We start from the raw sequence: 11,821 nt of genomic DNA on the forward strand, positions 1-11,821 counted from the left end.
TCTTGAATATTTAGAATACCTGAACCAGTTGTTAGCTGTATTTTAATTGAAAAATTTTAAAGTGCATTTTTATGTCACTAAATTTAGGCTCCAATTATAATTTTATTTGACAGCTTTTAAACATGTATAAACTTAATATAAGTCAAACAATTCGATTGTCTGACTAAGTACAAGTATTTATATAAATTTATATTCATTGGCTCGTGTGCTCTAGTAATCCTGCTGACTTTGATTTGGTGACATCGGGATCGGGCTTTTGTGATGTTTTAATACCCCCGTCAGAGATGACGCATGTGATGTCCACTTGAGTTGACATTTTTCCCCTTTTCCTTTGGCCATATGAATAATTCAAAACGAATCGAATATCCAAATGGGAACGAAAAGCGAAATCGAGTGATGCGATGCGTTGTTTTTTTATGCAAATAATCAAAGACGACTGACGTACAGTGGGCCCTCAGCATATGCTCTCAAGCACACCGCCCACTGACGGAAAGGCAGTGCCATTCAGTTGACAATCCAGTAGAGAAGCTGCTGCCGCTGCTGCTTGTGCCCAATTTTTGATGATGACTTTTGACACCGCCTCGCGGCGTTCTTTTGAACCCGATTCCTCGATTCCTCGATTCCTATCATTGTCGAAGACCGAAGGCCAACCCCCAATTGTGAAATGAATGTGAATGGTCCTTGAGCTGTTGTCATGTTGGCCGCTCCCCCAGTCGATTCCTTTTGATGTTTGCCTTATGCACGCCCAGTCGGCCATTCGAGTATCCATCTACCTATCCATCTAAGCGAAGTATACACCACCCCCCGCCCCTGCCATTTCCCCCCTCCCTTTCAATCGCACTGACACAAACCGACTTATTTGGCTAATTGAACGCGGTTGGTCGGTGGCACCACTTCATGCAGATCTAGCCCGGATAATTCCGCACTTTTACCACTTCTCGGCCCGCTTATGCATGACGCCTCGGCACTCCGAACAATCCGATTTGGTCACCCAGCCGGATGACATTAATTAAGCTAATTAATAGCCATTGATTCGTGGGAAAAGGATACTTTTTCGATTTTCTACCAAAGGAAAAGGTTAGGTGAGAAATGTTTGATTAAAAACTATATTTTATGAGGGCCGAAAATACATGTTTCCACCTAAACCTTTCTCTTAATTATGTACCAATACTCTCGAATTTTGGTTTAAATATCTATGTAATAAACTTTTATTTATTATACCGATCAAAATAACAAAAAATCCTTTAAAAAGCCAATGTTTCTCACACGAAATACTTATGCCTAGAGATGAGATTTTTTAAGTGAAACAATACTTCTAAAAAAAAACTTACTTATAAATAAAATTGTGAGATTTTATTTTCCCGCCCAAAGGAAATTTATCCTTGCCACCCTTTCTTAATATTTAAAAACTGTTTGAGTTGCACAGTCAAATTCTTTTATACAAATTAAGAACATGTGATTTATAATAAATAAAGAGTTTTTAAGATATCCTAAAAATAAATATTAATAGTTATCCATAAGATTTGAAAAGAAAAAAGAAATAGTTTCCCTTCCTTAAATAATAACAAATATAAGCTGTTCCCCACCATCCCTAAAAATAAAATAATAACTTCCGCCATATTTGCGGCGCCCATTCGATACGTCCAAAGATTGTTTACCCGCCATAAACAATTTCCGCAGGCGCCATAATTTCTTGTATAGTCTCCTGAAATAAGCATAATATTTCCGTGCTTTGTTTTAAGCATATCAATAACTGTTATCAACGGATGGGGGCTCCGTGGCACGCCCCTCCGATTGTGCCACAAAACAACTCGAGCACGCAACAGGGGGAAAAACATGGAAAATATCCGAGCACTCGAGCCGTTCCCTTCGGTACAATAAAAAATTATAATCCAATTCCATTGTCCGAGAATCGAGGGGTGGGAGGTGGGAAAATGTTGCAGACAACGACTGCGCTTATCACCCGAAAAGAGGCAGAACAATGAGGACACGAGATGGATGGATGGATGCATCCCGGAGGAGCCGGGGGATGTAAGTCGAGCGTGAATTGCAGCGTAATCTCTTCCGGATATGATTACGCCGCCAAGTGCGAGGGGATGAGGGATTGTCTGCCCCATGGTGGTGCTGTGACCTATCAGCTTTGTATCCCGGGCATCTTTGTGTCCCCGTATCCTTGCATCACTCGGCTCAGCTGAGTTCAGCCCAGCGCAATCTGCTGTGATTACAATTTCTTAAAAAGCTAAAGCTGCATTTTCCTTTCAATTACGAGGCACCCTCGGCACCTCTTAATGGCCATATAAGTGTATCTTTTCCAACCGCCCCAGCCAACAATATGCTGGCTAAAAAAAGGAGAACAAAACAACACTTAACCCACGTTAATTGTCGACTCCGTGAACTATGCCATGATCTCCTGCCACTCCTCCACATCGAAAGTGTCCCATGTCAATGGCTGGCTGCCATTAGAAAAAAAGAGGAAACCACGGGGCGTCCGAGATGCGAGCATTATAGAATTCTATATGAGTACTTATAGTTTCCACTTCGAGGGGGCGGATGTGCTCCATGCACTGGCAGAAATGCAGCTATACCTTGATTAAGATCACATAACGGATTTCGATGATATTTTGTGTAAACTGGTCATTAATGCTTGGCTAAGTGGTAAATAAAATCATATTCAAACAATACAGTTCATTATTTCTTGGGTGCAAGAATAAATAAGTCAGGCTTGAAAAATGAATCATAAGACTAAATCTTTTTTTTTCTTTTTTTTGCCGATTTTCGCAGTATTTATAAGGGGAACATGATTTTTTTTGCGAAAATCAGTCTTAAGTTATATTTTTAGTTGGGAAGGCCAATCGAATACACGAACGTATGACATTCCAACATTTGACTACTGTTCCCCAGTGTTTTAATCAAGAAACCAAAACTTGAGTTGATTTATTCCGGATTTTGGCCATAAAAAAGCCGCTTTTTGTTCTAACTTGCCCAAAATACGACGCTCAACCAAAAGAATGACTGTTTTGTGCAGCTAAGGATCTAAATAATCGATTCCTGAATAATTTAGAAAAAAAAAATTTTGACCGTTTTTCGTATTTTTCATAAGGGGTAACACTTGATTTTTTGCCAAAACTGGACCAAAATTAAATATTTTAGCTGAAAATACCATTGGACTGGAAATTTTGTAACGAATTCAACGAGGTATGACATTCCAAGATCTGACCATTATTTCCAATGGTTTTGATCAAAAAACCGAAATAAAAGTTGGTTTTTTCGGATCTCCGGATTTTGGCAATTTTTATAAGGGGTTACATCATGAATATTTGACAAAAATCGGATGAAAATAAATTTTTTAGATGTAAATGCCATTCGATTGGAAATTTTATAACGAATTCAACGAGGTATGGCATTCCAACGTGCGACCATTATTTCCCATGCTTTTGATCAAAAAACCGAAAAAAAAGTTAATTTTTCCGGATCTTTCGGATTTTGCCATTTTTCATAAGGGGTTACATCATAAATTTTTGCAAAAAATCGACTGATTTGAAATTTTTTAGCTGTGAATGCCACTCTATTTGAAATTTTATAACGAATTCAACGAGGTATGGCATTCTAGCATCTGACCACTTTTTCCTAGGGTTTTGATCAAAAAACCAAAATAAAAGTTGATTTTTGGGACCTTTCGGATTTTGGTATTTTTCAACATTTGATTATTATTTCCCAAGGTTTTGATAAGAAATTGTACCGCAGAAAAGGAGATATTTCCGACCCTATATTTATTATTATATTTATTTACTTAACTATTTATTATTAGCTGATATACGCTATGTTTGTTGCTTGATATGATGGTTTTATATCGTTTGGGATGGATCCCTTAAGAAAAGTGCACATCGTTCATTAATTTTTGGGATGACAGCTAGCGTTCGGCTTGCCGAAGTTAGCTCCCATTTTCGTTTTATAATATTTTTCATGGGTCGAATACTTAATCTGAGCTTTGCGAGACAATCGCAGTTAAGTTTTGACCCCTCGATCCTTTTTGGAGGAAGAGCAGCTGACTGGGATCAGTTTCTGGCTGGGTGGGTGTACTGCTGGGTGGATTTGCTTTTCCGAGCAGCAGTTGCTCGACTTCCCAGCAAGAGGCGAGAGGCCGGAAAACGATGACAATATGTGATGGGATCGGCGCGCTGCTTGGCAATACATTCAAATGCATTCGAGTCGACGTAACGCGGCTCAATTAGTGCGGTTCAGCGGCTGCCAATGCAGCCTCTCCCGTCCTCAGAATTCTCGTCCTGCGCCGATTCCTTGCGATTTCACTGCTCCTGCCATTGTCCGTCTGCGTTTGCCTGGCTTTATGTCAACTCTCGCACGCTTATTCACACCTGAGCACAAAACCGCCCCGCAGGTTTTTGCTGCCTGAGGAGTCACGAATGCGACGCCAACTTCCGACATTTTCCATGCCGCATTTTCACATTGGCGGGCAGCGAGGCGTCGCTCATTACGTGAAAAGCTGCTGGCGGCTAGGACATTCCATTAATTAGTATCCGTTAGTTTGGCCTGCTTCGGCGTCTTTTGGCTAGAAAAAAGTTATTCAAAATCTAAGGATTCTGAGGAAGTAACACTAAGAAAATTGCTCTATAAAAGTAGCTTAATCTAATTTCAGACGTTCAAATTATTTAAATTATAATAAATAATAAATTATTTCTTTTTCAATTTTAATACATGTTCTTTTAATAATTTCCTTCTAACAATTTGGAAATTGTATTACTTTTCCGGATTGCGAAGGGAAGCAGGCTCTGTTGTTATTATATTTATTTTACAATAACTACTGTGATTTTTATTTTTAAGCGTCGCAAACCTTGTCTACAAAGAATCTATATAAGAATCATTCAAATTGGAAACACACAACAAACAGCAGAATTGCAAAACCAAAATATTGTAAAATCACAGAATTTTTTTTCTGACCAATGTTATAAATTATAAAATTAAATATAAATAACATGGTTTTAAGAATCAATTTTTAACTGTGATCGTGATCACTTAGAGTACTGGCTTTTGTTGTCAAATAATTAAATACATACCCATATATTTACACGATCCAGGGCATTGATTGTCATTGTATAAAAAACATGTCGTTTTTATCGGGGAACAGGAGGTCGAGCAGAGATGAGGAAATGCTGTTTGACGATCCTTATACCCGCCGGATTTTCATCAGTAAGGTTCTTATGATAGTGGCCGTAAGTGCAGAGTGAATACATAGCCTTATACATTTTCCAATAATCCGAGTTGCAGATTAATTTGCTTTTCACAGTATTGGTGATGACATTTTGTATTTTCCATTCGGGTGCGAGGCACTTCCTTATAAGACACTGGTATATAGGGCTTATCGGCACTGCCGTCATATTCATCATTTCCATTATAATGTGCTTCTGTATCGGCCTCTTTCGGAAGTCCCCCTATAAATACATATTGTTGGTAATATATGTGATAGCCCATGCAGCATTGGTGGCCTGTTGTGCGGTTCGATATTATCCGAAATTGGTAAGTCACCCGATAATTGTCTAGTATAAGTTATAATAGATTCTCTTCCGATCAGGTTTTTATAGCCGTGGCTGTTTGTGCGGGTATCGTGATATTGCTAGGGCTGTTCGCCAGATTTGCTCCTTGCGACTTCACCGGATGCTGTATTTTTCTTTTTGTGCTCAGTATAGTGGTATTGATAATGGGTATATTGTCCTTATTTTTTCCTATCCTTCGGATAGTTTATGTCGCTCTCGGCGTACTTCTGTTTTCCGTTTACATAGTGGTTGACCTTCAAATGTTGATTGGCGGAAAGACACACAAGAATCAGTTCGACGAGTCGGATTTCATTTTAGCTGCCATGTTCCTTTACAGCGACATTATATTCCTGTTCATATTCCTGCTGGAGTTGATTGGTTTAATAGATTCATAAAATAAAAACAAAGAACTAGATGAACCATTAAAGAAGCATTTTTGATACTCAGTCTCCGAGAGATTGTCGTCACACTGTGTCCACAAACATATTTTTTGACAAGCAAATTTATACAATTGGAGCAACTTTATAGAAGGAGAAATGTGTTGTTTTTTTAATATAGCATGTCTGACTCGCCCTCGCCCGGAAAATCCCTTTGCTAATCCTCGGGTTAAGCGTAGGTTTATCTGGAGGGTATTGCTCTATTTGGACGTAAGTGTCGATTGCTTGGACACAAGTTGCAGTCATTTATACCCGGACCTCGTTTCAGGTATCCCTGATAACGAGTCTCATTCCCATGATTCTGTTTTGGAGCTATCCACCAGCGCACTTGTATCTCTTTGGATTATCGATTTTCTTGGCCATTCCCGCCCTGATTGCTTTCATAGTAGTTCAATGCATGTTGTGCTTTGCGATTAAAATTTTTCGGCACAAGGCCATCAAGATTACCTTCTTCATAGTATGGATTGTTGTTCATTCCACCTTGCTTTCCGTGTCGGCCATGTGGTATCATCCGTTGACGGTAAGGCCTTGATATGCTTTTAAATATTTAAAATTTTAAAATTATATTTCCCCAATCAGGTGCTCGCACCTTGCGGAACTCTGGCCTTTGTCATTCTGGCCATGATTGTGTATTCAAAATTCGTTCCTTGCCAAATCGGTCATAAGATTCCTTTAGCTTACCTCTTTGCCATCGGATTAATTTCCATTATTCACGCCATCTTTTATTTATGTTTTAGGGAATATGCAGTTTACGTTCTGATTAACTTTTTACTGGTGCTCTTAATGAGTCTTATAATCCTGGTGGATATTGAACTAATAATTCGGGATAAAACAAGGCACAAGTTTGGAAAGCGTGAATACATTGTGGCTTCCATGATCGTTTACCGAGACGTTATATGGATAGCTATCATAATTATAATCATATTGACGGCCTCGCGTCGTTGCGATTGCACTGGTGGTGATACAGATAATAATAGTACTGCAGAAAGTGAGAGCAAAAGTAGTGTTAGTCCTGCTAGTGGCAGCACCTCCTCTTAAATTTATCTTGTAAATTAAAATTTTTATAATCTGGTTTGGATGAGATCGTTGTTATTTTAAAGTCCATATTTTATAATCACCTTCCTTTAATCCTTTAATATCAAAATGTATTTATACTTATCCATAATTTAGTCTTTTGTTCAGAAAAATGGGTTAAATTGTTCATTACTGACAAGATCTTCGATCTCATAAAAAGGGCGTTCACTGTCAGTGGGAACATGTGCTCCAAACAAAATAACTCCAGAAAATAGTAAAAAAAAATCAGTATTTTAAAAATCAACCATTTTTCTGAAACACTAAGAAAATGTGCGATGTGCAGAGGCTGATGGATGGCCTCGTACAGACTTTTAACATATCCAAGAAGAGGCGACTCCAAGAAATGATCCAGATCTTGAATGAGGTGCGTTGCTGCGAGTGCGGCCACAAAACAAGGCTTAAGAATGTCCGGAAGATCAAGTCCGGATGTCCAACATCCTCATCCAAAGGTCGGACACGTTATCTCATCGCCGCCTGTTTCGGATTGCTGTTTCTGATCTCCATCTACACGGTCCACGTGGCTCGGAGATATAATCATGTTCGGGCATATGGCAGTAGTGCCTGCGGATCGACCTTCTTCTACACCTACACCGATTGCGATGTTTTCTACTAGTGACTGCAGTATCAAATTTGACTTACCGACGCTTATATTTGTATTCACAAAAATTTTAAATCATTTCTGTTACATATTGGTACTCAACGAATCTTTCCAAAACTTGCTAAATTGAATTTGCTCAAACTCGCATTTTTTCGGAATGTTCAATTTAAATTCATACATTTTAAATTAATTTTAATATAATTTTTCTGGTTCCCAAAATGTAGTTTTTGAAGTTTTTAGAACGACCTATGCGATAAGAAAATATGTCACATATGTATGTGGTTCGCCAATTAAAGCTAAAAGTCCTTGACTTATTTAAATTTATATATCCACCTTGCCGTCTCCCAAACATTCAAATGGACAAGGAAAAGTAATAAAGTCTTTTCTCATTGTGCACTTATTTTGTATTTTTATTTTTCTACCTTTTGTAATACGTTGCCAGGTGATGATGGGACCTCGAAAATGTGGGTGGCACTGGACAAGGGCGTGTCTGGCACTTATTGGGAGCGTTGCGTGCCCAACTTTTTCACCCGCTTTATGATTGGACGCTGCCGTGAATTATGCATAAAGCATAAATGTCAGAAAGAGACCAAGCGACGAGACCGAGAAGGAGGGCGAGTGTTGGTTTTCGGGGTGAGTCCATCATCGAACGTGGCCATTCCGTTTTATTGGGTTATCGAGTGGGACAGGACCTTGCTCCACCTGGTGGTCCTCAGTCCACATAAACTTCCGGTTGTTGGCCTAGCTCAATATTGACACACGTTAATTGAAGCCCGACGGCTGCCAAAAGTATCAATGGCCACATCCCTTGGCCGTGGGTCAGCGCCGAATTGAACAACCATTGCCTGTTCGCATTGTGAAACCGGAAAGAAGGGGGAAACTGTGTGTCCAAGTGGGTGGTTCAGTAGAGTGGACCTTGGTAGGAAGCCAGACGAATTATAAAGTAGAAGAGGCAAGTATAGTATCCCAAATTTATCAAAAAAAGAGTTGAACAACAATTCTTTGCCCCTTAAAATAAGACGCATTTTACCAATTTAATAAATATTTAATTAATAAAATTAAATAAGATCAGAGATTTTCAATAAGGTCCACCCTTATGCCCAAAGAATGTGATTTTCGGGTGGTGGCTCTCACATTTTGAGCGATTACCTGCTGTGCGGTCATCTCTTTGATGGCTTTAATAAACCCTGATTGCCAAGGTAATTTTAAACGATCTGTAATTGACTCTTCCACCTGGTTCTTCAAACTTTACTTTTGTCCGGTAAACGTTGAATTATTTTTTATTATTCGACTTTCAATATTTCTTAAATGTTACACAATACACAATTCCTGCCAGTTAGTTATATTAGTCGAGTGAATATGAGGATATTATTTGGTTCCAGATGCTGCCCATCCTATATACATCGTGAGTTGTTTTTTTTGGGAATCCTGGTGCCATATGACGATTGCATATGGCCAGATCTCTGGGGAATTTAGTTTGTAAGGCCCCAAAATCTTGGCTGCCAAATCAACAAAAATATTTAAGCAATAAGTCCAAGGGGCCTCAGGATTTAGTTGTTAACGGAATGGGCTTCTCGATTTTGTTGTTAACAGAAAACAGGCGTGAAGAAATAGAAACGTAGTTTAATGTTTTCAAAAATTATGCATTATGTATTATTTTCGCTTTGAATTAGTTTTTTAGTTTAGTTCTGTGTTTAGATAGCATAATTAATCGTAATGTTGGTTTTTTCCTATTTGAAGTTAATTTTAATACATTTCGTTTAGTTGTAAATTATTGTAATGTAAATTTTAGGACTAATTCAAGTTCATATCTAGGTATATATGTATATTTATAGGTAGTGTTATAATTGTTGTAAATACAATCGAATAATTAACTAATACAAAATAATTACAGAACAAAGTGTTTGGGAATAGATTTGTTTTCGCTCTGATCAAAAGTCTGAAATATCTGCGATTCTTCACATAATCATTTTTCAGATAATCATTTGTGGCATTTCTAGATGCGTATAAGTTTAACGTGAGTAGGCATACATAGTATAAGGGTATAAATTGAAATTTTGGAATATTCAAATTTGACACACATTTCTCGTAGTTCTGTCTTTTACATTTTGACTGATTCACAAGCAGAATACAAACAAAATAAAGATTATAAATCATACAGAAAAAAGGCATAGACTAAGCGCACTTTGTAACAATTCGCTCGACACACCATTTGTGGACATTCCGTTTCATCGACGCCTTAAACTCAAATAACACTTAACACGTACAAAAACTGCTTATTAAACTTAACATTTACAGAATTTAATTCAAGCTAAACGCATTTTGTTGCCATATAAATTATTGTTAAAAGAAATGCACACGCGCACAAAAAACGAAACAGAAAACTTAGCGCTACGCAACTTGATCTATTTACTAAAAGAATAAATTTACATCAACTGTGAATGGTTATTAATTACAAATTAGTGGTTGGTTGCTTGATCTGTTTGCCATTCGCCTGTGTGTGTGGTTTCAGTTAAATAAATAGGTGTTGGTTAGTTCCTCCCGCAGATCAGCTGCCATCGTTTTTAGTCATTTAGTCTAGCCTAAGCTCTACACACTAGGAGTTATTCTCACAGTCATCGGGTTTGTGCTTCGTGCGTAAATTGCTTAAAAGATCGGCACAGTTGTTGACCATCATCAGATAGTCTCCGTTGTCAGCGCTCAGCTGATCGTGGTTCAATCCCCCACCACCTCCCACTCCCATTCCCCCGCCCATTCCGCCTCCATTGCTTGTCTTCTCCGCTTGTCTGAAATAAAAGGATAGTTTTTGTTAAGTAACCTGTTTTCAATATGGTCTGATTCTAGCCTGGCATGAATTATGCAGAACTATTTAAATCTTATAGTTTCTGTAGATTAATGCAGGACTGAATCTTAGCTAGAATCAATCCTACCTATTGGTGATGCTGCTGAGCATATTCCTGGACATGATCAGGGCGTTCTCCAGTTCCTTTAGCAGCAGCGAATTCTTTAGATTCGCATGTAGCTGCATGGCTGCCTGGGTTGTCGTGTAAAGTTTATTGATCACATTGTGTACTTGGGCTTCGGCTGCAAGAAAATATAAATGAGTCGCCTATTTTAAACAGCTTTTGACACAATCTTACGATCTGTGCCCTCGTAATCCTCCGTGGAGGTCACTCCACTCCTCTGCTTGCTGGCATTTCCGCCGGGGCTGCCAATATTGTTGATCATCAGCTTGTTCTTGTGATCGAAGGCCAAGTTCCTTGGCCTCGGTGGCACAATGGGCTTATTGTTGACAGTGCTATTGGGCGTCTCCTCGGAACTGGAGTCGTCCTGCATGGGTGTGGCTAAGGAGGCATTTATCATTATTATTTGGTTTAATAATAAAATTAAGTAAAGTGCACTCACCACTGCTAAAGTTTGGTGTCTTTCGACGATTGTTATTGACATTGTTGATCTTGTTGCTGTATTGGCGATTGGCAGCTGCAAGTAGAGTATGAGATAAAATCAATTTTCATAATATTAAATATTATTTCTACTAACCAATCGGTCCATTACTGCGTCCCTGTCCGTTGCTGGCACTACGCAACCGATTGCTGTCCTCGGGTTCCGAGTCGCTCTGAAAAAATATTAAAAGGGAATTAGATTATGAAAACTTTTAAAAGATTCTAGGTTTTTTTTCAAACTTACACCCTGATTGAGGACGTTCATTGAGTTGCTGGAGGCACCCAATCCAGTCTTGCCCTGCAGACTGTTTCTTTTGCTGGCCGAACGTGAGACATTGCCATTTCGGTGCTGAGCCTGTGGCTTTTGCGGTGTGCCATTCGATTTTCCAGCTGCAAAAGGGGTATGAACCAAAACAATTAAATCTCTATTAATATTTAGAAGATATTTATATAGTCGAGGGTGCTTACGCTTGCCAAAGTTGCCCATGTGCAGGTCGCTCAGCGAGCAGGCGCGGCGTATGGAGGACTCCTCGATGGGCATGGGATTGAGCGTTTTGGGATTGCCTGAAAAGTGGGTCACAGATTAGTTTCGGTTCGGGTCATGCGGTTATGGTATTACTGTGCTAGGATATCGAGATATGGAGGGTGGTTGCCAAAAAAAGGAGGTAAATAAAAACTAGTAAATAACTGGTGGGTGCGCAAATGAAGGTGGCGGAAAAC

General features: G+C 38.9%; 4 protein-coding genes across 15 annotated transcripts in view; 3 read left to right on the forward strand and 1 right to left on the reverse strand.

Annotated features, from left to right (window-relative positions):
- The first annotated feature begins 5,099 nt into the window (after window positions 1-5,099).
- On the forward strand, window positions 5,100-7,058 carry LOC108053544 (protein lifeguard 3). Of its 2 annotated transcripts, none has more exons than XM_044460232.1 (5): window positions 5,100-5,228; window positions 5,284-5,532; window positions 5,588-6,196; window positions 6,255-6,506; window positions 6,566-7,058. In XM_044460232.1, exons 1-3 carry the CDS (start codon window positions 5,121-5,123, stop codon window positions 5,942-5,944), a joined length of 714 nt encoding a protein of 237 aa, XP_044316167.1. In that variant the 5' UTR covers window positions 5,100-5,120; the 3' UTR covers window positions 5,945-6,196; window positions 6,255-6,506; window positions 6,566-7,058. The 2 variants fall into 2 exon arrangements, with proteins under 2 accessions (XP_044316167.1, XP_044316168.1); XM_044460233.1 differs by having other exon boundaries at window positions 6,724-7,058.
- Window positions 6,384-7,024, forward strand: LOC123036936. Its single transcript, XM_044459408.1, has 2 exons — window positions 6,384-6,506; window positions 6,566-7,024. Exons 1-2 carry the CDS (start codon window positions 6,384-6,386, stop codon window positions 7,022-7,024), a joined length of 582 nt encoding a protein of 193 aa, XP_044315343.1.
- Window positions 7,059-7,179: 121 nt separating the features above from the next.
- On the forward strand, window positions 7,180-7,950 carry LOC108053545. The gene has a single exon (XM_017136240.2). It carries the CDS (start codon window positions 7,329-7,331, stop codon window positions 7,671-7,673), a length of 345 nt encoding a protein of 114 aa, XP_016991729.2. The 5' UTR covers window positions 7,180-7,328; the 3' UTR covers window positions 7,674-7,950.
- Window positions 7,951-8,920: 970 nt separating this feature from the next.
- LOC108053546 (mitogen-activated protein kinase-binding protein 1) overlaps window positions 8,921-11,821 on the reverse strand; it is a 65,658-nt gene continuing 62,757 nt past the window's right edge. For all 11 annotated transcript variants that reach the window (XM_044459619.1, XM_044459615.1, XM_044459613.1 and 8 more), the window contains 7 exons: window positions 11,570-11,665; window positions 11,346-11,491; window positions 11,199-11,274; window positions 11,064-11,138; window positions 10,799-11,002; window positions 10,589-10,742; window positions 8,921-10,444 (listed from right to left, as the gene is read on the reverse strand). In XM_044459619.1, the coding sequence (XP_044315554.1) occupies window positions 10,255-10,444; window positions 10,589-10,742; window positions 10,799-11,002; window positions 11,064-11,138; window positions 11,199-11,274; window positions 11,346-11,491; window positions 11,570-11,665 (941 nt within the window). In that variant the 3' untranslated portion in view covers window positions 8,921-10,254. The remainder of the gene's footprint in view (window positions 10,445-10,588; window positions 10,743-10,798; window positions 11,003-11,063; window positions 11,139-11,198; window positions 11,275-11,345; window positions 11,492-11,569; window positions 11,666-11,821) is intronic.

This window comes from Drosophila rhopaloa, unplaced genomic scaffold, assembly GCF_018152115.1.
Source record: "Drosophila rhopaloa isolate 14029-0021.01 unplaced genomic scaffold, ASM1815211v1 contig_2, whole genome shotgun sequence".
NCBI classification, from domain to species: Eukaryota; Metazoa; Arthropoda; class Insecta; order Diptera; family Drosophilidae; genus Drosophila; species Drosophila rhopaloa.